The 27965-nt window shown below is 42.8% G+C and overlaps 1 protein-coding gene across 1 annotated transcript; it reads left to right on the forward strand.

Moving 5' to 3' along the window:
• The first annotated feature begins 980 nt into the window (after positions 1 to 980).
• On the forward strand, positions 981 to 27965 carry rragd (ras-related GTP binding D). The gene is made up of 7 exons (XM_079224315.1): positions 981 to 1421; positions 4272 to 4567; positions 5823 to 6022; positions 11089 to 11203; positions 12711 to 12853; positions 23428 to 23576; positions 26405 to 27965. The coding sequence occupies exons 1-7, from the start codon at positions 1319 to 1321 to the stop codon at positions 26542 to 26544; spliced, it is 1146 nt and encodes a 381-aa protein (XP_079080441.1). The 5' UTR covers positions 981 to 1318; the 3' UTR covers positions 26545 to 27965.

The following is a 27965-nucleotide window of genomic DNA, read 5'->3' on the forward strand; positions in this document are numbered from 1 at the left end:
AATATCTGTGTTTCAAGCCGCAGATCAGCAATTAGCTGAGATGCATTCAGCTAGGTGTGTAGTTCCATTAGCTGATAGCTAAACACACCATCCAAAACACACCCTGGCTGCAGAGTACAGGGTATGCAAGGTTTTAGACAGGCCCCCACATTTCTCCTTCAGTGTTTGGTCAGTAGTTGTGTTCAAGTCTGTGCGATGCAACTTTGCCTTTCAGAGAACATAATCTTCTCCCAAAACAATTTTCATACTTGAAATTACATTTTACATCCTTAACAAAGAATCAAATGCTCTGAAAAAAAAAAAACATATCTGGTGTCTGTGGTGGTCACAGAGGGAGGGGCTTTGGAGGGAGGCCAGAAGGGACGAACTGTCAGTGTTGAAGCATCTTTGAGTACTTTTTTTTTCATCCTGTGGTTTTATTTTGAAGGAACTTTTGTATGCAGCAGAGTGTTTTTTTTTTTTGCCAGCTCTGGTTTCAACTTGTTTTGTCCCTCCATGTTTTCAGCAGCGTGCCAGATTGGGTCAAACCATCCTGATATGGGGGAGACTCTGGGTTTTTAGGATAATTAAATTAAACAGCCTACTGAATATAAAATTCACAACTGATGGCGCTGCCTGCATGACAGGAACAAACTTTGGGGTCCTGAGGAGAATTGAGTGCTGCTTAATTTTCTGTATAGCACAATGTGTTTCAGTATTTACCTGCTGATGAGGTAATCACAAGAAAAGTTCGGAAGTGTACTGGAGAGAAAAATGGAGAAGAAATGTATTTGGTGTATCCCTGAATCCCAAAGTCATACAACTCTTTGCAATACTTGGACTTAACACACATAGTGCATGTACTGTATTTTCATAAAACAAAGTATTGACATGGATTTTCTCTATTTCGCAATCTTTTATTACGTCTTTCCATAAATTCAACCTTATGTACAGAAGCATATTTGTTACTTTTTCAGAATGAGTTGAACAATCAAGGGATTTTTCTCAATTTTCCATATTTAGGAAAGAACAGGAGTGTTGATAGATTGGCAGTATGCCATATTATTATTATTATTATTATGAATATCAATATTGGTAGCAAACTACTTAAAACATGTCTTGATTCTCTTGTATTTATTTTTAACATGACTATATTTAAAAGGCATATTTATCATCAGACGTTGCCATGCCGGGCACTTGTTTAGATCTGGTCCAGAACCAGGACAGAAATAGACCTCCGGCATGGCTCTCACGTATCAGGTGACGACGCGGGGAAGGTTGGACACCTCGAGGCGGCTCGAGTCGCGACGCAACCGGACGGCGAGGAGCGGCAGCCGGCATGGCGAGCGAGAGGGAAGAAGACTCCGCTGCGGCGAGATATTATGACGACGAAGATGACCTGGAGGCGTTTTCAGACGCCGAGCCGGGCTGCGAGGACGGAGGTAGGCGGATATGTCTAGGGACGAGACGACACGCCTTCACTCGGGCTCTGCTCCTCTGAGACGTCTTTCTCACAGCGGAGGGTTCCGTGACTTTAGATAGTCCGTCCTCAGGTTAGCTCAGCGGCTGCATTTCCCTACGCCGGCCGCTAACCTCGCAGCTGGTGGGAGTCATTTGTAAAGATAAGAAGGACCGCGCACTGCAACGTCACGCGAGAGGTTACGCGGCTTCTTGCCACTGAAGTTTGAGTTCCAAAGTGGACGCGACAGCTGACACGCATCTAGTAAACAGATATGCTTTCACAGTTTAATTAGTTAGTTACACGTTTGTACATTCGGTGCACAACACCTTCACCTTCCTGAGTTTTATTTACGGTTTTATGTAACATAAACATAACAAAACATGATACAAGCTGTATAGGGAATGGCTATGGTTAACAACCATGACAGGTTTTTTTTCCCTTACACACACATTCCCCCCCCACTTCACCTCTCCTACCCCCCCTCCAAACAGGCAGTGAACAAGCTCCCACCCATTTTTGGAAATGTAAAAGTCTGGACTGGTCTGGTAAGGTCCTCTGCAAACTAACTCTGTCCTTACCGCATCACAGAGGGCTGGCCAGTCAGCAGGATCTATAGGTTCTCCCTGGATATCAGGAATTACGGAGGGTGAGGTGTCTGCAGGCGGCAGTGTAGTTTCACTGGTGCCCTGAGTGCTTGATGTGGTCCTGGATGTCCCTTCACCTTCACCTGTATTCAAGCAAATTGTATAGCCAGACAAGCGGTGTTTAATATAATAAGTGAAATGATCATGAATGTGGTTGAACTTCTTTAAGAAAACTATAGCTAGCCTAAGTGACAGCAATGAAACATCCAATATTAGGTGATGCACAATAATAAATGTATTTCGTTTGACACCTTAATGGCTAAGATGAGAAGACTTACTTCTACTTGACTTTCTTTTCCTCTTCTTCCTTTTTTCGTCCCTGTTCTCCAGATGGTTTCATTTTAGCAAATGTCACGCGCCAGTCAAAGTGGCCGCGCAATACATTTATTTTTCAGATCGCGCACATTTTTCAGACAGCACAAACTTTTTTTTTGGAGTGAGCCATCTTTAGAATAGAAGATCTTTGATGTGACGTGTTGAGTCTTGGCCAATCAGCGTCCCGTTTTCTCAACAAAAAATTCAGATTTTTGGCCGAGTTGTTGTCATCTCCGTAATAAAACATCTTAGATGTGACGTGTCTTGGCCAATCAGCGTTAAGATGTTTACAGCGCCCGTTTCTCAATATGCTTGTCTCTCGGTACTTGATGAGAAAACTCACAGCTGAATCAAAAATTCATCAACCCACTGTTTACCTGCCTGGGCTCTCCTCTGCAGATTCCCTCGCAGTTGAGCAATATTTCTAGTAATGTCAGTGGTCTAATGGATTCTGACTCTGGGTCAATGTATAGCGTGCCTGTTTTTCAATCAGTGGATCAGTGGTTCAAGACCCAGCTCTTTTTTCTGCAATTTTAACAATTATCCCGCGGGCCGGATCCAGCGTATGTTTGACACCCCTGGTTTAAGGCCTGACACTGCTGCCACGTGACGTTTTATCTCGCCAAAGTAAATAAAAGTCAGGGGAAGTCTGCTTCTATCCTGTTGATATAGAGCAATGTGTGGTGATTGACACAGAGCCTCGTCCCAAACGGGCCCTGGTGAGGCAAAGGGCAGGAGAAAAGTAAACAGCAAATAGTGAAGCTTTCAGTTTCTTTCTTCATACTCAATATTATATGTATTACATTATATTCAAACGCCAATTCAGATGGCAATCAGCATGATAAATAAATAAGGTAGGGGGTTTGTCATTGAGAGTATTTTAGCATTTCACTCACATCACCGCTGTCCCTACAAGCACAATGAAATGCAAGCGTTGCTCCACTCTTAGTCTCCTTATTGATATATATATATATATATATATATATTTTTTTTTAAGCAATCATTTAGTCTATTTACATCAGTGAAAAATGTCACATCCCAGTTTCTAATCTGTAGTAGTGTAGTTGTTTCAGCTGTACAATAACGGATAGGACAGATGGATTACCAGCTTTTATCTGAACATCAAAGTTCAGATAAATTACTCGCATTACTCTTGTTTTGTCTTGTGATTGGCTGTTGGACTGCTGTGTGGATGGGAGAGGGCCACTGACTGCTGTCTGAACTCTGTCTCCTCCCACACGCACACACTACATTTTATTTAGCTGCTGCTCTTATCTAAAGCGACTTACAATAAGTGCTTTCAACCATGAGTACAAACTCAGAACAACAAGAATCAAGAAAGTACAATTTCTTCAAGAAAGCCAAATTACAAAGGTGCTATAAGTAAGTGCCATTTAAGTGCTAAATCTGTAATTTCTATTTTTTTTTAAATTAATTTTTTATTCAAGGTATAGTCAGAGAAGATGTGTTTTTAGTTGGTGGCGGAAGATGTAGAGACTTTCTGCTGTCCTGATGTCAATGAGGAGCTTATACACACACACACACACACACACACACACACACACACACACACACACACACACACACACACACACACACACACACACACACACACACACACGATGCACGCACACACAAACCCACACAGAGGATAGCATATTTTGGTGCACTAGAAAATTTGGTTTGGTTGTAAAACTTTTGATGAGTACTATTTGTTTTCCCATTGTCATGAATGTTGTTATCAGAATCACTCTGCCATAAAGTACTTTGAGGCCATATCGGCCTCCTGTGAGTAGTTTTTATAGATGGACTTGTCATGTAAAAGCAGTCCCCTTGACGATGTAATGTCTCTGTTCCTCTGTGTTGTGTAGTGCTGGGCTTCAGCAATTCTTTGAATGGAGAGGTCAAACCTCGTATACTGTTGATGGGCCTGAGGAGAAGTGGGAAGTCCTCCATCCAGAAGGTGGTTTTCCATAAAATGTCGCCCAACGAGACGCTGTTCCTGGAGAGCACCAATAAGATCTGCAGAGAGGATGTGTCCAGCAGCTCCTTCGTCAGCTTCCAGATCTGGGACTTCCCCGGGCAGATCGACTTCTTCGACCCCACCTTTGACTATGAAATGATCTTCAGGGGCACCGGAGCGCTGATCTTTGTCATCGACTCACAGGTCAGTGACAATTCTTCTGTTCTGAGTATTATGGGAGAATCTACTTCCCTTTGGCTTTCTTTCATCTCCAGGGACGCAGTAACAGTAGCCTTTCCAGGTGCACAGTCTGATGAGTGAACTAAATCCTTTCTAGAGGGGTCACATTAGAATGGTTTCCTTCCGCTGAGGAGTGGCAGGCTTCACTTGACTGCTTCCCTTTCTCATTCTTCTCGTAGTCACGAGGCTCTGCTATAACACTAGGCGTTGATACCCTGGGTTTATGGTTCACTGGGTCGAGTCTCTATTGTTGTGCAGCTGTTGAAGGACAATAGACAAGTTTGTCAAATTGGCTAAATGAATTTGAGTTGGCCATTGGTGATCTCTGTCCGTAGCCGCTGGTGATGTCATATATTTGAAACAGATTGGCACATTTGACATGTGTTGCATTGTTGTAATATCCCATGTTCACCACTAGATGCTATTTCCATCTGTTTGACTCATCATATGGTTAATGCTATTTCCATCAACCCCAAGGAGTTCCTGTGCTTCTTGTACCACTTGTTCTTTAAACCAGTTCAACCCTTTTCTTTATAACAAGTCACCGCTTGCTAGATCCTCTGACTGATTAATCACTGTACATGTTTATGTTTATCTACACTTCACACTTCACATATTACACACATAATTTGCATTTTTGCACTCTCCTATTGTTTGTTATTGTTTGTTTATTGACACCTCACACACTTAATATACACATACATACTTGCACTGTTGCACTTCTACTGTTTAAGTTTAATTTAATTCCTAAATTAATATTCTTTTCTTTTTCTTTCATCCTAGCTATTTTCATTTTTGTATATATATATATATATATATATATATATATATATATATATATATATATATATATATATAATCAATACATAACAGGCACATTGAACCCTTACAATTGAGGAGAAGAATCGAAAAGGGTACAGAAAAGCTCGATAAGCAGTGTCATTGTCGATACCGGCATCAATACAATCTCAATACCCACCCCTACAGAAGAGGATCCTTGCCCTTTACAGGAACAACCATGTTATGGACTCATGGCATTCGTGTTGCTTAGAGGTGGCCCTGAGGTATCTACTCAAGCAATGCACAAAAGTCTAGAAATCAGATGACTGATGCAATAAATCTGTAATACGGGTACCCAAGAAAGCGTTTGCAGTTCAAACAGAAAACCCCTGAAGCTGACTAACCAAGCTGCGTGACCCTCTCCTCTCCGCCGTGACAGGACGACTACGTGGAGGCTCTGAGCAGGCTGCACCTCACCGTGACCCGGGCCTACCAGGTCAACCCGGAGATCAACTTCGAGGTGTTCATCCACAAAGTTGACGGCCTGTCGGACGACCACAAGATCGAGAAGCAGCAGGACATTCACAAACGGGCCAACGATGACCTCGCAGATGCCGGCCTGGAACGCATTCACCTGAGGTGGGCTTGGACTGCTTTTGGGTTCACAATTGAAGCGATAGTGTTCTTTTTTTATTCACTAGATAATTCAGAATGTGTCTCTTTACCCTGCTGCATTATATGTAGGGGCATCCTAACTGTGTGCTATATAAATACTATAGAAGATGTATAGCTATAGATGTATGTAATTACATTTTGGGAATGGAATTAGATGTGATATAACTATAGTATGCTTCTCTTTTAATTGTCTACAAGAATTGTAATGTTGGGACTGTAACAGCGGCGGCTGGTGGATTTTTTTTTGGGTAGGGCCAGCCAATCAATTTCAGTAGTATGATTCAATGCAACAAAAAAGGTATCAAACACACATTACTACTTTACAGTTAAATATTTAACATTTATTCTAACACTGACATAATAAGGACATATTATTCATACAATTTCCGTATATTAATATAAATACCATACAATATATACTCATAAATATACAATATAAATATCATGAATACATTATAAAAAATATAAATATCATATATATATATATGTGTATATATATATATATATATATATATATATATATATATATATATATGTATATACATGTTGTTGCATAAAAGTAAGAATTCCATTCATGTATATATATATATATATATATATATATATATATATATATATATATATATATATATATATATATATATAGTAATAGAACAAGTTTATATTTTAAGATGCCCCTATGAACCTTGTTTGTTGGGGAAACACCCAATCAGTGTGGTGAGGAAACCTGCATGTTTTGTTATTTGTAAAGGAACTTTGTTCTTCTGTCCTTGTGAGTGGCAAACCTCTCAATAACCTTCTTATTGAAGTCAGGCATGTTCCTGACAAGTTTCTTCTCCATGGAGAGCATTGTGGGGGACTGTGGCTCAGTGGTGAGCAGGGTCGTCCATCAATCAGAGGATCGGCGGTTCGATCTCCGGCTCCGCTAGCCCATGTCGATGTGTCCTTGAGCAAGACACTTAACCCTAAATTGCTTCCGTAGCTGCGCCTACGGTGTATGAATGGTTGATAATCTGATGTGGCTCCTTCATGGTAGCTCCTCTCATCAGTGTGTGAATGATGTCATGTATTGTTAAAGTGCTTTGAGTGGTAGGAAGACTAGAAGAGTGCTATACAAGTACGGGTCCATTAAGGCGATCCTGTGTCATGGTGTTTCTCAGAAAGGTCTTGATCCTCTTCAAAGTACAGAAACGCCTCTTGGATTCAGCTGTTGTCATGGTGATGAGGATCCTGAGAAGACTGATTGTCTCTGTGAAGGTGCTCTGAAGGTTGTTCTCCATGAAAAACTGGTACATGGGCACTGCAAGCCCTGAACTCACTGTTCTCATGACTGGTGCTGGGTGAAGGAGAACCGCTCCTTGGCTTGCATCAGGATGGTATCACATACCTGTAAAAGATAAATCAACTTACATTTGCAATAAAGCTATTTTGATGAAAGTGATTCTGATTGAACACATGCTTATGTCCAAGTCAAGTATTTAAAAAAGACAATGTATGTCAAATCTTACAAATAACTTTAGATGATGGGAAATTATAACTACATCATCAAAATGTATCAGACGGTCAGTTACCAGCGTGTCCTCCCTTTCAGAAAACAGTCGACTATGTTATTGAATATTTGCCAACTTGCCATCTTCAAAAACAACTCGGCCTCTTCTAGAAATTTACTTGGTGGACACCTGAATACGCATGTTATTAACTACCCACATTTTTAAAGAAATCTGATCTTTATTTAAACAAATATCATTGTTATGTTTTCTATCATAATCACTTTGATGACTAGGCCCATGCAGGCTGTTACAGACTGTTGGACGTGAGCAACTCATCTCTCTAACAACAAAAGCTTTATCAGCTAGTAGCAAATATTGGGGTCAGGAAAGCTACGAGACGTTAGCTTGCTTATTGTGTGTTTATTCGGTAACAACAGAGCAAGCTACTGTGGGCCGTAGCCTACCAAAACAACAGTCAAAACCTTGTGACTCCCGGTCGTAGCTTCCTCTCCACGGGCTCCGCGACAACAACAACAACATCCCACCTCACTCGCTCTGCTGATCACAGGCCCTCATCGGTAGCTACGATGATTGACAAGCTACAAGCTACACACCTCATGAGACATTCACTGACCTCCTGAACCCAGTAATTACAATAACCAGTCTTCTTATCTAGAACAACTTCTTCCTGTAAACACAATAACACTTTAAACATAACAGGTTAACATTACATGTCACTCAGTCCGTTACAATATCAGAGCTGCCAACTTTTCAAAAAACCTTGGAGTGAGATTTTGTCGGGGGTGACCAAAATTTAGCCGCGCACGCAGCCACACACGTTGGTGGCTCAAATATCAGGAAATTTGAATTAGTTTGGCGTTGTCCCCATGTTGTACCCTGCATCCTAGTGGTTTGTGGGAACTAAAGTCGTTGATAGGGGCGGCCTACTGGAGATGGACAACATTGGTTACATTCTGTGAAGCAAAGACATAGCTGATGGTCCACCCCAGGACATTTTGGTTTAAGTAGATGTTATTTCATGCATTCTAGTGGACTTTTGGGTGGTATGCTAAAGATGTAGCCTGGTACCAGCCGAACTTAGCCCCGTCCACAACATTTGAGGTCTGGAAGTTCGGTCTGGCACTGCTCCGTTGGGGAGAAATGATCCAAAATCAAAAATTGTTTGGACCAATCAAATTGTCAGGGCGGGCTTTATACGATGATGGACAGATGACAGTAACGTAATCAACTATGTCACCAAAGAGCGCTTTGGAACCACATGTCATTAACATACCTTAGTCCAGGGGTGGGCAATTAATTTTCCCAAGGGGCCACATGAGAAATTTGGACCGTTGTGGAGGGCGAACCAATAGTCTGAATTTAATTCAATTAACTCAATATGAATGTTATTACTTTATTAAAAAACTGTAAATTATATTGTTTTGAGCTGCTACTGGTAAGAATACATGTTACAATAAGGCTATGAAAATAAGTTAACAAAAATGTAAACCGTACCTTAAATATGTATGTTAAAGACCAGCAATGTATTAACTTTAGTGCTTTTGATACTCGGTGAGAAAAGTCCAGTCTGTGTTGCTTGAACAAGAGCATGAAGTCTGGTTGAATGAGGTGGAGATGAAGGACAGCTGACAGGTATCAGAGAGAGAGGATCTGATCTGTTGAACTTCATCACTAGAATGTTTGTTCTCATGTAGGTAGATCCAAAGAGAACCAACATCTTCTGAGCATCTTTCCTCATGTGAGGAAAGTTCTCCTCTTTGAGAGAAGAGTGAAGATCCTGACTTAAAGTGCTCTGTCATAGTGGATCAGACCGCAGGTCAGATCCGCGGCGGCTGTGCGCGATTAATTTTCAATCTGGAGGCGGAGACTGCAGCGCTGGGGCTCCTTGGGAGGCGCGGGTCTCGCGACAGAAACTGCATAACAATACGCTTTCACTTCAGTCTCCAAGTCGGCAACACTGCCCGTAGTGAGGCTGCATAAGCGTGCGCGCGTGCGCGCACACATAAATAAATCGCCTTCAAAGTAAAAGCAGTGCCGTTTGTATTGCATTCATGGCGTGCACCTTATTTATTTATTTTTCATTTTTGATTGACCTCACGCGGGCCAGACTGGGAGAGCCGCGGGCCGTAAGATGCCCAGGTCTGCCTTACTCTCTGCTCCTCCTGAGTTTCTCCAGCGGTTGTGTCCGTTTGAAAATCTTCTTCTGTTGCTAACTTCGGGACTCTTTGGGGTAAATAGAATGTCTATGCAGCGAATAGGTTTACAGATGCGCTCCTTAGCGCCATCTATTGTCGGGGAGTTTGAAAAGGAACAAACCTCTGCCCAAAATCTGAATTTTTTTTTTTGCCGTGAGAAATTGGTTGTGTGGCGTGAGTGCCTGTGAAAACATGCAAAAGCGTGTGTCACACGGCGAAACCGTGAGAGTTGGTCGCTCTGCAATATAGTTATTTACCAGATTTTTTGAATGCTGTCTGTGAACCTCTGGACATGTCCTTTAATGAAGACAGGGTTGATGGTCCTCTTCTGCAGCTGGTTGAATAGCATGTCCACATTTGGCATGATCTTGCCCGGTCTGTAAATAAACAACCGTTTTCTCTTTGTGTAGCGGCGAGTGGTAGCGGGCTAACGTTAGCGGAGGGCAATGCCAGGAAAAACGCTGCACTCTGCCGGTGGCTCCCTTCATTACAGCAGCCCGTCAAAAGCGCTGTAGCGATGGTGTCCGCGGTAGCGTTCTGGATAGTAATGTACTGTAACGCTCTTGTAGGTTACCGTTAGCGCCGATGTAGCGTAGCCTGTGCACCAGCTGGCAGTGGGTGGAATAGTCCGTCGTCGTTCTTTACTTCCTCCAGAATGTAATCCCTTATAATCAACAGCAGCATGCAGTCCAAGTCTTGGAGGAGAGATTTGATCCAGATAGGTTTGAGTCTTCTTGCAAGAGTAGCGCTCGTGCTTGGATGTTCCATGTCATGCTGCGAGAGTCGGGCAGGTGAGAACACAAGAGACGAGAACACGAGAACACAGGAGATGAGAACGAGAGACTAGCCGTGAACGCGCACTGTGGGGCCAACTGAGAATGGCCCCTCCGGAAGTCTTTTTTTATTATCTCTAATCAGCGATTGGCTAAACTGCATATTAGACCCGTCTTCCTTGAGCCAAATCATTCTAGACCCACCACTGGAGCAGCTGAGAGGTGCACTAGCGGAGAGGATAAGCAGGAAAAGCGTATATTTTGCCCAGATATCCTATTTTACAAATATTACTGGGTATATTCCATAGCTCAAAAACACAAATATTGACAATTTGTATAATTTATCAATATTATTATAATTTTTATAATTATTATTATTATTATTGTCCGGCCGCCACTGGACTGTAATATTATCTACTGTGTGTTTTGATCTGACGTTTGTTTTCTGTCCGCATCTGTACAAAGCTAAAAAAAGAGATAGATCAAATTGAGAAGGAAGTTGTCATTGAAATCCATTCTGATTCCAATCTTTCTCCCTGATATATCTACAGCTTCTACTTAACCAGCATATACGATCACTCCATATTCGAGGCTTTCAGTAAAGTGGTCCAGAAGCTTATTCCTCAGCTACCCACACTGGAGAACCTGCTCAACATCTTCATATCCGTGAGTAATCCAACCAGGCTGACTCGGCACCTTTAAAGCGAGCGGTGCTGCTGAATCACTTCATCTGAACACTTTGACATCCTCTCCTTAAAGCTCTATGGAAACATTACACCTGGGTGCTGCTGCTTTTCTACCACATTTGAATCGTCAAGTGTGACCGGGCACGTTGCAGTATCATGTGCTCCTTCCAGTCCCCTCACTAGGTGGTAGTGCTGCATCACTCTGGTTGCATTTAATGCCACCTCCATGTTTATATGCACGCTGCAAAGACAGCTACATGCATGAGGTCACCGCACTGCGGTGATTCTGGTGGAGGTTTTTCAAAAAGAGCCTTTAGAGCCACATCTATGTGATGCGTTTCATACTGGATAAAATATTTGTCAAATCTCTGTTGATGCCATTTATTCATATTCTTAAAACGTAAATCTTTTTAGGTGAAATCTTATTCCAGTGTCCACGTAATATGTATTTACTTTAGCTTCTTTTACCCTTCATCTGTGTTGTTTACTGTCACGTGGAAGTACTGTGAGTAACTTTGATCTGGTTCTGAACCTCTCAGTGCAGTCCTGGTATAGACCTCCATCAGTGAACAGACCATCAGAGAGAAGATGGTCTGTTTTCTTAATGGTCGTCATCGGAGCCACCGGGTTGGATTCTGGTGAAAGTCCACTGTGGACAGACCCAGATCCAGCAGAGACCAGTCCACTGTGGACAGACCCAGATCCAGCGTCTCCTCCTCCTCCAGGAGCAGAGCTTCCCCTCTCTGACATACCAACGCTGCTGGAGGAGATTGGAATGCAAGTGGTGTGAATCCAAACGTCGGAGGTTTTCTATTTCTCATGTCCCGAGTTTGTATTCAATTACAAGCGTGCTCTGCCCGCCGCCAAAGCAGCTTATTTCTCTTGTCTCCCTCATCCTTTACGGCTCGTGTTTTTTCTTTTCTGCAGAAAAATAGACGAGATCTCCTCGTTTCCAGCTCCTCCTGTATAACTGGCATAACAATGTTGGAGACTTTCTCTCTTGAAACGTTGTCTAAGCCTACCAAAGCAGTTTGCTGCCACCTTCACCCGCTACCAGCTACACCTTTTAATGATGTATGGCTATTTCGTGGACCTACAATGCTGAATATTATTAATTTGTCACTTTCGACTGGCATTGTCCCACTAGCTTTAAGACCACTGTGGTTTAACCTCTGCTGAAAGTAATACCCACTGACCCAGGTGGTCCTCATAATTATGGACCAGTCTCTAACTCTAATTCCCCTCAAAAGTACCAGATAGAGTTTGTCTTTGAAACGTTGTGCAGCTCATCCCTTTAATGACGTCTTATCTCTTTTGTTAATTTGAATTCATTGGGATGCTCTTTGTTTGTATTTGTCTTTTTTTCAGTTTCATCCTTTCCTAAATTTTAAATGTCCGTCTCAAAGAACAGTGAAGTTAGTGAAGCGGACCGTCAGAGCACATGGTTTATGTTCATGTAATGCTCCTCTGTGTCTCTGCCTCTTCAGAACTCGGGCATTGAGAAGGCCTTCCTGTTTGACGTGGTCAGTAAGATCTACATCGCCACGGACAGCAGTCCGGTGGACATGCAGACATACGAGCTGTGCTGTGACATGATCGATGTGGTTATTGACATCTCCTGCATCTACGGGTAAGCCAGCAGACACTGCTACAAACCAGAGACAGGTCTGTGCCGTCACAAAGCAGAAAACATCGCCGCAGTTCCATCAGAAATAGAGGTCAGCCCCCTCATGTCAAACAAAGCGAGTTGATTGGTTTCGGACAAGTTGTGGGTCTTCAGTAACATTGAACTTGGGCCATATTTATTTGTATGTGTACATAAAGGAAAGTCCTCTTCCATTCAAGTTTAATTTACAAACAGGGCTTCTCGACCACTTTCCAGAGCTGTTAACCTGTTTATGATCTTCTAAAGAAATGTTCAAATTCTGTGAGAACCTCCCTTGATCGAGATTAAATTAAAAATGCCTTTTTAACCTTTTTAGATCACCTCATTGTTCGCACATATTTAACAATATTTGCAAAATAAATACAAAAAAATGTATTTCTATTATTGTGATTTAAAGATACTTTTTTTCTTCCTGTAAAACAAAATACAACGTGTTTATGTTAACTAGTGCAAACCAAGCGGCAACCTTTGGTTCTGAAAAGTGAAGTCAATAAGTGTCTTGAACCTGCATTCTTTCTCATGTCCACCAGAGGGTGACTCCTCTGGTTGTATAGAAGTCTATGTAAATGACTCTACTTCTTTCTTGATTTATTCCCTCAGTAAACATTGTAAACATGAGTTTATGTCTCAATCTTTAGTTTCAAGTCTTCTTTTAACTGAGCTTCAGGGACGTACGAAACTATTGAGCTTGGTTTCGCCCGGCAGCACACATAGCAGATGCAATTTCATTTCACTCTCGAACCACAGTCAGAGTTGGCACATGAGGCGACCTCACTCTGAGAGAAGTCCAGCACAGCGACACGCCACAGAGGTGAGAAAAAGGCACATGAATTGGATCCCGGCATGCAATAATAATACTATACATCTCGGATCAGGTAAACGCACTGTTCCTCTGTTAGGGACCCTAGTTACTGCTCAGACAGGAAATGTCACCTGTAAAATAGATTTCTCACTCATTTCCAAGATAACGACATGGGAATCAGTGAGAGAGAGATCCATTGTGGAATAACGGATGTGAACAGTTCGAGGACTGTTGGAGGTTTCTCAACTTGATAAGCCTTGACGTCTTGTCTGCTCCACTCTCCTTTCTTTAAATGAACAGTCTCCACTTTCGAAAGAAACCAGATATGAATAGCTCAAAGCCTTGGGCGAGATGTAACGGCTTTAAAGAGTCATTTATCGTAGGAAGCTACGGAGATAACGCTGAGCCCAGACCTGATGAGATAAACTTCACTCGTCTCCACGGACCAACTGCAGCAACAACAATAGTCTTTTGGTCGACAAAGGAATCAGGAAATTTTTCCAACATGAAAGTAACTGACTTTGAGATGGTTCTATAATCTCACATCAGGAGCCTGTCGTCCATCACTCTGAAGCTGTACACACGAGTTAACGCTGGGAGATGTGTGTGCATAGATTACAGTCTCTCAGGCATGAGCACTTCAGGATAAAATAAGGTACAAAATATGAACCTACATATGCGTTTATACTGTAATGGATATAAAAAAAAAAAGTTACAACTTGTATTTCAGGTTGATATAATATGTCCACAAAGTGCTGAGGTTACTAAGTATACGTAACATCTATTCCTTTTTCTTTTGTAGAAACCGTAGAGGTGCTTTGCTCACTGTTGAGGATTAAACCCCTCACAGACAGGTCATGTCTGTACAGAATAGAATAGCTTGCACAGATGGATGTGCATTGATGACTGTGCTGCTCTACGTTAACCAGCTTGTCCACTCGTGTGGCACGGCACGTTGGGTTTGTCTTAACAAAGAGATCTTCAGTTGTTGAAGTGGCTGAACTCCATCTCCTCGCCGTGGTGGAGTAGGTGCAGTAGTTGTGTCTCAGGAACAGAGGGACTTGCCATACTGGATATAAAAGTAGTCCAAAGCGGAATCTGAAGTAAAGCCCAAAGCACACCCCGGGCTCCTGATGCCCCAGCAGATCCTCTCTATATTCTCACCTTAATTATCACTCCAGCTGGGAGTATAATTGGGTCCTCATCTAGATCTGAGAATAGCTTTCAGCAAGGTGCAAAGTAAAAAAAAATCACCCAGCCGGCATCGTACCTGTGTGATGAGGGTCACATGATAGCTTTAGCGCACATCAGCAGCACAACACTAGGGCCACATGAGACTTGGGTTTGGAGGCCTGCCTGGGAGACTTTGGTGTCTCACCAGGGAATGTGTTATTAATATGGCTCTGTAAAGCCGAGGCTGGGGGTCAGTCATCCTCAGTAATACGTTTCCCTTTCTCTGTTGAGACATTTTGACCACAGAAGAAAAAAGTGCACTCAGAAAGTCGGGATGTGTATGGGGATGTGCAGGTCGTGGCATGACAGTAATATGTATAATGTCATTCATGGAGCGTCGGTTGATGTCTGACTTTAGAGAATGCAACAGTGAGGTTTAGATGAAGTAATAGTGGAACCAGCTTTTATGACAGGTGTCACATCGTTTTTGTATATCAACAACACAGCTACATGTTTTACACCCATTCATTCATTCTGTTGCCACATCATTTGATTTAAATAAAAAATCTAATTGGCACACTGCGCAAACCTTCTTCAAATTGTAGAATGAAGTACATGATCTCCCTCTTCCTCTTCTTTTTGTGACATGTCATGTGGGAATGAAGTGATCCGTTTGGAATGAGATTTTTTGAGGAGGAATAGGAATAGTGGGGAGGACGGCGGAGGGTGACAGACGACAGCATGAGCTCTCGTTTCAAATGAGACTAGAGGTCTGTAATGGATTTTTATCAGGATAGATTGGGAGGTCCATGTCCCTCCTGCAGTGGCTGAGCCCCCACGTTCACACTCCACCGGGCAGATGTACTGACCACTGACTGATGGCGGCGGAGCTGTGATTTGATTAATTGATCAAATCTGTGTGTGCGAGTCAGCAGCCTGTACGCTGCTCTGCAACTGTGAGGGTCACAGGGCTACATGTCACAGTCTTGTCTTCGCCACACCTGGACCAATAGAAAGAGAAGACGGATCCCCGTTAAGTTTCACCAAACGCAAAGCACATTTCTGAGGCGCGTCACTTGCTGGAGTTTGATCTCGACCCGTGTAGATGTTCCATGCTTTGTACATGTGCTCTGTGAATTTCATCATGCTGTCTTCCCTTTATCCAGCAAGCCACACGTTGGCTGATTTACTACAGCTGTATGAACTCCAAATAAACAATTTAGCTTTGATTTAATTGCAATAAACCGATACTGAATGCTGAAATTACTACATAATGATAACGATTTGTCTGAATTCATGCTTTGTTAGTTCTCTGTGCTAAACAACAAGAAAACTACTTTTTTTAAATGCTGATTTTCTGAATGGAGCTTGGATCGATCCGTGCTGGGCTTTGCTAACATTGTAGCTGCTCCATCACCACTCAGAATAATGTCATATAGATTATAGATAGATTATTATACATGTATACACATAGTTTCATCCAGTCTCTGTACAAAATGAGGTCTCGTAGAGCTTTGGGTTAACACCTACGGCTACAATATGTTTTCCCTCCATTTCTGATTCATAAAGTGTTATTCATTGCGCAAAAACGTGTTTTGTGTTTGGTGTGAGCACAGCGTAACTAGCTTCCACTTTCTCAATGGATTATAAACTTGACGCTGCGATGAGGCCTCCCCAATATTAAATGTTGTAAAGGGACGTCTTAAATTGCTAAGGGTTAACAATAGCAATTATTAAAACATTAACAAACTAAAACATTAGCAATCTTAAATTGCTAATGGCTAACACGATCAAAACACTTATTGGGAAAAGGTCAAATTCATCCGGTATCACATTGACTCTCCAGGCAGCAGCTCCCACAGAAGATGGCAGCAGAGCCAGCTCTCCGTCGTGAAGCAGCCGCTGTCTTGGGAAGCACCCACTCAGGCCTGAGGCTCAGATGCTGTTTACTCAGATATGTCCAAAAACGGCCTCTTAAGACCTGTGTGGGGAAACACGTGTACCCATGGAATTCTCTTCTTGTTGGACAGCAGTCGTGCCATCGAAAAGAGAATATTTACAGCGGAAAACTGCTCGTTTCTTTATATAGAGCAAAACGCTCGGGGCAGAATCATTTCTAGACAAATGCTGTTATGTTAAATGATTTGCTTTAACATATAGAAATAAAGCAGGCTGTTCTCATCCAGCTATTCGTAGCTTTTAGCCCAGGAGGCCGCTGTTCCTTCCCCGTGTGAAACGTCGAAAAAGTCTTTCATGATCTTTAACTAAAACTAAAGGATTTTTTGTTGTTGCCTTAAGTAAGTTGGTTCCCGTGAAGATGGAAGTTTATTTTGAAGAGACAGTATGCATGTAAACCATGTGGACGGAGATTTTTTTTTTTCTTTTTTTCTCCAGAATCCGAACAATTGTGGAGCTCCTCTTCCGGCTTCTTGTGACGGTCGCTGGCTTGTGACTAAGTCTGGTATATCCGCTAAGAGAGGTTTGGAATGATTGGCCTTGATGACGCCACAGAGATCTCACGTCATTATTTCACTTGTTTCCAACATCAAAGAGAACAATGCAGAGCGCACGCACTCTCTCTATTGGCTGACATTAAATAGATTGTCAGAGAGAGGCGTCTGCCTCCGGTTTGATCAAATAAATAAAGGGACTGTCAATAGAAGGTTCAGTTTCACCAACCTCTGGCTGATGGAACTCAGCAAATGAATAACATGTGTATCTCTCTGATGTCACATACTTTACACTCTCGGGCAGTGACCATTGCTGGTACATAACGTTTCACATACCATGCGGCATAATATGTCCAATATGTATATTTTTATAGTTTCCATTAAACACTCCACAATTATGAAGACACTAGTGAACTAAAAACAATGGCCATGTTCACGTCATTTGGATGGATGGTAAAAAAATTCCCATCTTTAATCTAGAAAGTTGGTTGTATGAGGATTAAAAATACTGTGAGTTGACTATTATACATTATATTATATTTTATCAGAGCTTTCAGGAAAATCCAACTTTCCCAGTTTCAGTGACGTTGGTTGGGAACACTGACGATGTAACAATGACATTGTGGAATGGCGTGTGGTCACTTGGCGTGCTGAACTTTATTTAACCCTTGTTTGTTGTCGAGATGACAGGGATGTGTGTGTGTGGTTGTGTGTGATTCACCTGAGGTGTCACAGCTGGGGGCTTCAACTGAACTAGGCCTGCAGTGAGTGAATATTTAACCCATCACAGCTGTTTTGGGGAATGTGGAGGTGAGGGCACAAACAGGACTCCTACATTTCTCTGTGGATGGAGGTGGAGGCCACATGTCTGTGGATTAGGGATGGCGGCCGAAACCCCGTTTTAAATGGGAACCGGTCCTAAATTAGCCAAACCCGGTGTATCAATAATGTCCAGAGTGAGCGGTTCTATCGGTCCTTTGGAAGTTACGGAGTGAGATCTCAGCGGAAAATAGCAGCAGAACATAAATCGGCAGAAATAGAGTTTTCTACTGTTTATGGAGCAGCCGTCCGTCCTCGTCCACTGCAGGTAACATTAGCGATGCCGCGGAGTTTGCTTTAACACTCTGGGGTCTGTGGTCATTTTCTCGATTTTACATAATTTTTAAATAAAACCCTTTTTAAAGTCACTTGCCTATGATACATACTCATGTGTTGTATATATGTTGTAGTAATGATTACGCACTGTGTCGGGCCATTTTCAGAACCAGCCATGGCATGAGCTACAAATGCTAACGTAAACAAACTCACGAGGGATACGGTAGTAACAATTACGTACCGTGCCGTAACAGAGATCCAGCAGGGTCTATACTTTGCTAACGTGAATAGGCTATTGCAAAAACAAAGTTTAGTAAAGACACTTACCGATCTTCAAATGGATCTCTTTTGTTGGCGTAGTCCTCTTCATTGTCAGAGTCGAAGCCTTCAGGTTCTGAAGCTACATCGTCCTCGTCACTGCTTCGGCAAATCTCCAAAATTCCTTCGCTCAGGGTAAACTCTTTGCTCGGCATTTTCTCTCTGACTAAAACGGCAGCAAGCTACGGTGGGTGTTTATGAAGCTACGGTGGGTGTTTATGAAGCTACGGTGGGTGTTGATGAAGCTACGGTGGGCAGTTCCTTTGTTCATTGTTTTGTTTTTCAGCGAAACGAATCGACGAATCACAGTGAAGCTTTACAATCGTGTCATATGACATGTCCGTGTTTAGATGCTCACATCTTGCTGTGTGAATCACGTACGATGTCGCGAGAATAGGAAAAGGAAGTGGAACGTCTACTGATTCCGAACAGATTTGAAACCATATCTCTGTGACGTAATATCGCAAAGATATGATTTTATTAAAAACTTAAACATCCGGCCCCGTTTCGAAGCGGGGGCGGACCCGGAAGTGTTAAAGATGGGCTAATGAATGAAAGCTAATCACTTTGCTAGTTGTTTAGCTGAGCATGTATTTTAAAGATTTGGGAAATTATTGTATTGCTGCTCAATAAAGACTCTTTGTTTGCATACAAGAATAATAATGCAGTGTGGATTTTCTGTAATTAATTAACCGTCCTTTTTCCCCCGCCAAAATAATCCGAAAGAACCAATAAGAGTATCGATAAGGAACCAAATCAATAAACGTAAGCGTACTAGTATCGGAGATTTATCTTTACTGTGAATTACGTTTAGTTCACCCTGAACTCTCCGCTCAAGTAACCCTGAATGACTCGGGCCCTCGCCTGTGTCCTGGAATGGTGTTGTTCTGTTGGTACCAGTTGGACCGGCTCTCTTGTGAGAAACCTGGCACACGGAAAGCTCAAGAGACTGCAATATTCCTCGGCCTCTTCTTTTGTCAGTGAAATGCAATTATTTCTTTTTCTTTCTGACAACAATGGAGGATTTCACCAAACTCACAGTAGCTGAGCGTGTTTCCCTTCTTCCCTAATCTGTGGATCACTGCGACTATTTTTAGCTCACATCATGTTTAGTCCAATGGCCTTGTTTATTTTAATAATTGCATTTCATTCTGCCTCTGCTGCGTAGAGATGCATTTTGATCTGGTCTCTACAGTGTGATGTGTTGGTTGCCAGCGATGCCTCAGGTAGACACGAGACGCAGTTCAGCCTGGTGCTGTCTGTTTGTCTTTACGACGACTGCTGACTGCTGCTGTGTAAAAATAATTAGAGTACACATTTGCTGAAATGTTCTACTTGTTGCAAAGAATCGCAATGTGAGACCAAACTGAATTCATTACGGCTAATAAATGAACGACATTAGCAAGAAGCTACGTTCACTAGCGTCTAATCTTTCCTAGACCCTTTTTGATGGAACTTTGCAAGATTTCAAGCTGTTCTGTGATCACGTCAATATAAATTCTGCATCTCTGTTTTTTGTACTTTGTTTGTCCTAAAGTGCTCAGATCCTGTTTTGGATGATGACGTTTTCATGTACGGTGGCTCTGAGCGGTCAAACAACTCTGACGGATGAGAAAAATGTAGAAAATCAAACCTGTTAAGAAAACTATAATGAGGGAGAAAGTCTTGGAGCGGGTGTCTGGACATGATCAACACAAGGGGAAGTTGTTAACTTTGAAATGGGCCACAATGACTGCCAAAGAATACAGACGAGGTGTGCAAAGAACAGGTGAACCCAAGTGCACACAGAACTGCAGCGACAGAAGAAACAGGCTTTCAGGCGAGGGGGAAACATGCAATGAACAAATATCTACCTCCAGCACACCTGTCTCCACTGAAGCAATCTCTCACACACACTCACACACACTCAAGAGAGGGAGAGCGACTCAGCGAGTGGCATCAGGTCAGGGGACACACTGAAGAGGTCATGGAAGATAGTAAATGTCACAGCAGAGGCCTTTAGTCCTGAGACATGTGGCAGTTACTACAGTGACCCGTAACAGTTAACATGCATTGTGTCTCGTTCCGCTTCCAGTCAAAACACTCGATGCTGCAGTGGTTGCAAAATGAACTCTCAACAACAGGTTGGTTGTGACTCAAAAAGGGTCATTCGTTATGCTATTGTAGTGGTAGAGGGAGTGACAACCTTTTCACAGTCATTGCTGTTCAACGCTGGTGAAACTGAAGCTCAGAGTTTTCTTCTCCACTCGAATATGTGGTCTGACTGATTGTTTACAACAGGGGTCACTAATAGGTGGACCGTAATCCAGGTCCGGACCCAGACGGTGTTGTATCTGGACCCTGGAACGAAAACCGATATAATTGAGAATTATTACATTCAGACGGAGCGCTTCTATTTTAACTAATAATAATAAAATAACATTTTACATTGAAAACAAGACCTAAGTTAAAACACAAAAAGTTGAATTTGCACAGAAGAAAAGTTCCACTGGGAAATAAAATAAAATAAAATAATGACTGTCACTTCATGGGACATGAAGGAGAAATCTGAAGATTGTCTTTGAAAAACACATCAGAACGCATAAAATATCAAAAATAAAATATTTCTTCATGCCTGTGTTTTTTTTTCAGTGGAACTTTTTTCAGTACCAATAGAACATTTTTCTATTGGTTTCTATTTCTATAGCCAAAGGTTCATTCTTCACTTCAGGCTTAGTTGTTAATGCTAAATGTCATGTTGTACATTTGCTTCAGGTTGGGGAGAGAGAGAGAGGGGGAGAGAGAAAGGGAGAGAGGGAGAGAGAGAGAGAGAGAGAGAGAGGGGGAGAGAGGGAGAGAGATTCTGCCCTTTAAACAGAATGTTCCTTGAACTATTCTCGACACTCTGATGATGAGGATCATCTTGTTGGAATTACTCATTATCTCGCAGAAGGCACATTTTGAGCATGGATGGATGGATCTGTTCCAGAGGTACCGTGATGTATGGCACCAGAGCGTTGGTGTGGATGGAACCCTGCAGCGCCGACCCCCAAAAACAAGACCTGGTAGAAGAGGTGAACCCCGGTCCGGGTACAAATGCTTTCTGATACGGTCCGTTCGTGTTGGGACCACGATCTAACCTTCATTGGATTAAACGTGCTCCCGCAGACAGCTGTGTATTCTGTCTGCATGTCCCAGCTGCAGCCCAGTTTTCAAACTATGCCTAAAGTGATAAATGCAAACAACGTAATAAATGGTTGTACCTCGGTTGTGAAATTGGAAAGTGGCGCCTTATTAATCTATTCTGGAACAGAACACAGTCTGTTGCTCTCCTCCCCTTTGTTTACCTCAATGGAAACTCTGACTCAGTGGAGATCCTTTTCTCTGCACAAAGTTCAGTCTGCTTGTGAATGCTGCCGTGGAAACACAAGCACAAATCGAAGCATTATCCAACATTGTAACAAATGCATCCCTTATTCTGACCAGAGCAAACAACCTGCAGGTGTGAGAATGCCGCGAGGCAGTTTCAGGATTGGTTTGCCAAATTACAAAAAAACACCGTTTGGCTCTTCCTAGTTAAATTCATTTTAGTCAAAGCTTTTCGTCAAAGCTTTCTCAAAGCATTTCCACTAATACACCCGGACTTCATGATGGCTTTCCACCTTTTTTACTATGAAAATGTGTCTATTCTTCAGATAGGCCTGTACAGCTGTGAATACTTGCCAGTGAATACTGGCCTTCAGTACAGCTCACATGGAAGTACAACCTGAAGTGTATTTTTTTACCATTTGAGTGTATATCCACCTGATGGAGCGGCGCTGTGTTATGAAAGCAAATTAGTTCTTCTATTTGGTCCATTTTCATTTATGCACTGTGAAACCTAGAGTTCTGCTGAACATGCTGTGTGTTGTTTTGACAGGGACACACGTAGTACCCACGTCTGTACTTTTTCGGGTTACATCCCGACATTTTGACCTGCTAGTTGAACTTGTGTTGCTACGTGGAAAGAATGAGAAGTGATTCCAGTTGCATACAAGGTCAGAATGTAAGCGGGGCAGTGGACATCAGGTCCTGTTTGCTTTGCTTAGTCCACAGCAAAAAAACAGAAGCTCACACTTGCAAATGAGGCCGTCTCACCAGAGTGCTGACCCAGATTTAGACGTACTCTGAATCTGTTCTGTCGGAGTCCGGAGCTGAGGTTCTGGGGCTGGGCATACGGTTCGGCCATTCCTGTGAAGCTCCGTGATGAAAGGGCCGCGCTAGTAAACACGGCCATTGGCTCGGCTTTTGGGGGGGTCCTGCGGCAACAAGGGTATTTATACGGAATACGGAAACGTCTCATGTGGCTCCAAAAGAAAAGGAAACCCAAAGATGTGAACCGGTGAAGACAACATGTAAATCAGATGGAACGGAGAAAACAAACAATGTTTTCTTTTGTTTGTTGGCTTTCTGTGCGAAAGCGGAATAAATTACCAGAAAGCACAGCCTGTCCTTTCCGTCCACAGCGCTCAGCCTCTCTCTGCATTCTCCTGCTCTGCTTGTTGTTTAAATTCTGAGATTCCTCTCTGTCTTCAAACCGCTCCTATCACTGCCTCCATTTCCCTCCCTGCCTCTTCCCTCCCCAGCGTCTATGTGTGGGACTGAATACCAAAACCTCAGGTCTGTTTCCTGAAGCCTCAATAGAAGTCCTCACTGGTGTTGTTCTGTCTCCCCTCCATCAGTCTGATGGACAGTGAAGCCGGTCTCCCCTACGACCAGGAGTCCATGGCCATCATCCACCTGAACAACACCACGGTCATGTACCTGAAGGAGGTCACCAAGTTCCTTGCCATGGTCTGCTTCGTGCGGAGGGAAAGCTTTGAGAGAAAAGGTACACTAGCATTTAGGTTTGGGGCGAGTCGGAGAGTTTCTATGGCTTACATCGGCGTGAAACTCTCCTCAGTGAGCAGCACAAAATATTAGGAGCTCTATTATCTAAATATCTGGTTCTGGGACAAAAAAGTTGAAATTATAATCTTGTGTATACCGTAAAAGTCGGGTTACAAGCCGCTCCTACCTCCGGTCAGTGTCCCGCTGTAGCAAGCTAGGAGCAGCACTGACTAGCGCTGCTAGCTCCCCGCTCCTGCTGCTACCTCATCCTGCTGCTACCTGTTCACCCTCCCCCCTCTCTCTGTGACGACTGACCAGGTGAGAAGACAGCTGGAGAAACTCCACCAACGCAAAGCCGAGGGACCTGATGGCATCAGCCCCAGGGTCCTAAAGACCTGCGCCACCCAGCTGTCTGGTGTCCTGCAGCACCTCTACAACCTAAGCCTGGGGCAGGAGGAGGTCCCGGTGCTGTGGAAGACGTCGTGCCTGGTCCCTGTCCCCAAGAAGTCATCTCCATCTGGCCTCAATGACTACCGACCAGTTGCCCTCACCTCCCATGTGATGAAGGTACTGGAGAGGCTGGCCTTGGCCCACCTCCGACCGCAGGTGAAATCGTCGCTGGACCCTCTTGCTTACCAGCCTCATGTGGGAGTGGACGACGCCATCATCTACCTGCTGCAACGAGCTCAGTCGCACCTGGATGGAACCGGTGTCTCTGTGAGAGTCACTTTCTTTGACTTCTCCAGTGCATTCAACACCATCCAACCACTGCTGCTGAGTAAGAAGCTGCGGGTGGTGGGGGTAGACTCGTCCACCGTCTCCTGGATCACTGACTACCTCACAGGTAGACCACAGTTTGTCAGAATGGGCCGTGTGCTGTCTGGGACGGTGGTCAGTGATGTTGGAGCCCCACAGGGAACTGTTCTGTCTCCCTTCCTGTTCACCCTGTACACCACTGACTTCCAGTACAACACAGAGTCAAGCCATCTGCAGAAGTTCTCTGATGACTCTGCAGTGGTCGGGTGTATTAGGGATGGACGGGAGGAGGAGTACAGGGCGGTGGTGAGTGACTTTGTGAAGTGGGCCGGTGAGAATCACCTGCTTCTGAACATGGCCAAGACCAGAGAGATGGTGGTCGACTTCAGGAGGAAGGCGACTGCTCCATCAGTTTCAAATGCTACGGATGCTAGAGGGTCGGTATCAGACGCTGAGAACCAGCCACCGGTGTGTGAGGGGCTGGGGGTGAGAACTGATGTGATGAACTCAATGGAATTGGCTGTGATTGTAAAGACATAAACGTTCCTCAAGGCCTGAGTGGATTCCCAGCCAGAATAACTTGTGCATAGATGGTCTGGTCCCTGTAGAACAGACAAAAGGAAGCACAACTCAGTGGGCTAGTGTGCGTCTCCTCTTCTGTTACGCTGAGTGCTCTATAATGATGGAGCAGGCGGTCAGTGGCTGGTAGCAGCAGGGGCTCCCTGCCTCTCTGAAGGTTCTCGCCCACTGGCTGCTGACGGAGGAAAGGGCAGTTCAGCCCCAACATGGTCACTCCAACTCTTTGGTCCCAGGTTAACCTCTCGTCTACCGTGTACAGTGTCTACTTGTATGCCTACTGTTTACTCTGCTTGCACAGGAAAATTGTATTCAGCAGTCTGGTACAATTTCTCATATATATATATATATATATATATATATATATATATATATATATATATATATATATATATATATATACACACATATATATATATATATATACACATATATATTTTAAGAAGCCTGGAACAGTGTGTGTCTTACAGCAGGGCACATAACGCTGCTCTAAAAGGAAGTTCTTGAAACAAACAAACACCATATTAAAGGTGAAAATGAGTATTGCTGAGCCACCTGCTCCAAACAGATAAGGAGCTGCATTTACCCTGTAATGCTTTCATTAATACTTAGCTCAGAGACAACAACAACAATAAAACAAAACCTCTTTCCACTGATCCAACAATCTTAAAATCCGGTTGCAAGCAAGAGTACACCCGATTTAAAGAATCATCCAACAGTAGCTAGCAGCACAAGCTTCATAAGTCGCTAAATCTAGCGAGAAAGTCGGCAAAACTGAGAGCCCATCCCTGAGGCCTCCCTACAAAGCCCCTCCCCATAAATGAAAGCCTTGGAGATACCAAGGTGTAAATAGAGATTGTTAGAGGCTGATCTTAAAAATTCCTCGGTATCAAACTGCCACTAGTTTTGCAGCTATTTGGTTCTAAGTCAAAGTATTGGACAAAGAAAATGAGATGAAAAGGTCAGAGGGTCACTAAAGTCAGTTCAGGCTACTCCTCTGGGGACAATGAATATTATACCGTCTGTGATTCTGATATTTCAGTCTGACCCGTGGTTGACCGACGGGCCGACTCTTCCAAGCCTACAGCCACACTCTTTTTGTCTTGGTTGTTCTTCATGCCGCATGGTATTGTTATGGAAAAATATACTTGCTATTGAATATTTTTTCCTCTGCTTAACATTTCTTTGAAGCACCTTGAAGCACAATATAAATAGTCATTACATTTGTATTATTATGTTTGCTTCTATTGAATGTACTAAGTCTTAAAGAACATATATAATCACATTACGTTTGTTATTAATTACTGAATGCCAAAGGGCAAATATTTATATTCAACGCAATTTTAGAAGGAAGACAAGTTAGTCATTCTTTATTTAATTTCTCTGTTAATTCCTTGGAGTTATCTTTTCAAGGCCTGCGTCTGGTTTATGGTGGAACTTTATGGCTTTTATGTCCCATGAAGACAAACACAGGCCTGTCCTCTCCGTCCCTCACAGGGCTGATCGACTACAACTTCCACTGCTTCAAGAAAGCCATCCAGGAGGTGTTCGATGTGCGGGTGAAGGTTCAACAGAACCGCAAGCTGCTCAGTCAGAGGAGGTGGAGCAAACTGACCGCGGCCAACGGGGCTCAGTAAACCCACTGAGGGCCGATGACATCACAGCAGGAACACGCGACTCCGAACATGTGACGCTCTGGAACAGATCTGAGCACGTTAAAGATGTAAATGGGTCTTTCTCTAGGAGAAACAACACCTTCGCTCCTCTGGGATTTTTTTTGTCCTCCACACTACCAATGATTACAGCCACAATCACCAGCTGTTTCACTCTCTGGTCTTCCTGTGATTGAAATCCCGTCCGGAGCCACACATTTTAAAGTGGTTCCACTAGAGATGGATCTGTTTGTCCTTCTACTTTATTTATTTTCAGCTCAGTGTGAAATGTGGCTTTTGTTTGAACATGGAGGAAGTCAAAACACTACTGGTAGATCCTGGTATTCATCATTAAAAGTACACTGAATTATCTCAAAGCAGTTTGTTTGTGCGTTGCTACAGACAATCACTGGATTACTTTGATACGTAAGGGAATTTATAAACCTGATGATTTTATGGACGTTCATGTCTTTGAGTACAATTTTAGGCTCAAACTCGATGCCTCCCCTCGAACTGGATGTTTCTTGTATTTGTATTTGTGTGGCTTTACCCTCCTGAATGTCTTTTGCATATCACATCCTGTGATTTCCCGATTGGTTCAAATGCCCCAAAGAATGATGTGTTCAATTACAGAGGAGCTTAGTGAATATTTAATTCCCGGCCTCCTGGAAAGTCAAATCCATCCCAATTGGACTTCAGTGTTGGGAGTTAAATGCAGCATCGGACCACAGAGCAGCATACAGATTGGATGGAAATCAGTTTCCAAGAAGGAATTTAGCATCTTTTTACACTCCTGTTAAAAATATTTGCACTTTAACAAAAAGGAAGCCCTGGATGGTGAATGGACATTTTTATAAAGCATCTTTCTAGTCTTTTGACTACACGACATGCCCACGTTCACCCATTCACACACAATTCTTGCTAAAGTGGTGCTCTTGACTTTTTGGACTCCACATTGAATTGCTTGATTAAGTCAAATTGGAGTCCCTTTCCTATTCATTTGCAATTATAAAATAGATAAAACACCAGTTAAACTGTGAGATTTGAGAAGTTTTAACCTTTATAATCCAAAGAGCCATTTCCCCCTATTTTCCTTTAAATAAAATGTATCTGGAGCCGAAAAAGCAATTTGATATCACAGCTTATAATGTTGTTTATATAGTCATATTATATATAGAGAAACTATAGTTTGTTGTATTTCTGAAATTATAGAACAAGAATACAAACAATTCTTGTCATTGTATTGCTATTTCACCTGTTATAACAATATCAAACTCTTATGAAGAGGAGAAAAACAATACACTGGCATGTGTCAGCACACATTGAGGTCAATTAAACACACAACTATAAAGGTCTATTTTGGTCCGCTCTATGTTTTTGGAAAATATTATGTAATAAAAAGTGAT

Source organism: Taurulus bubalis, assembly GCF_910589615.1.
Source record: "Taurulus bubalis genome assembly, chromosome: 1".
In the NCBI taxonomy this organism is placed as follows: domain Eukaryota; kingdom Metazoa; phylum Chordata; class Actinopteri; order Perciformes; family Cottidae; genus Taurulus; species Taurulus bubalis.

Excerpts from the sequence above, each read along its gene's own strand:
- rragd (XM_079224315.1), top strand. The coding sequence starts at position 1,319 with ATGGCGAGCGAGAGGGAAGAAGACTCCGCTGCGGCGAGATATTATGAC. Across the intron at positions 4,568-5,822 it reads TCTTTGTCATCGACTCACAG|GACGACTACGTGGAGGCTCT; the intron begins GTCAGTGACAAT and ends CCGCCGTGACAG. Across the intron at positions 23,577-26,404 it reads GGAAAGCTTTGAGAGAAAAG|GGCTGATCGACTACAACTTC; the intron begins GTACACTAGCAT and ends CGTCCCTCACAG.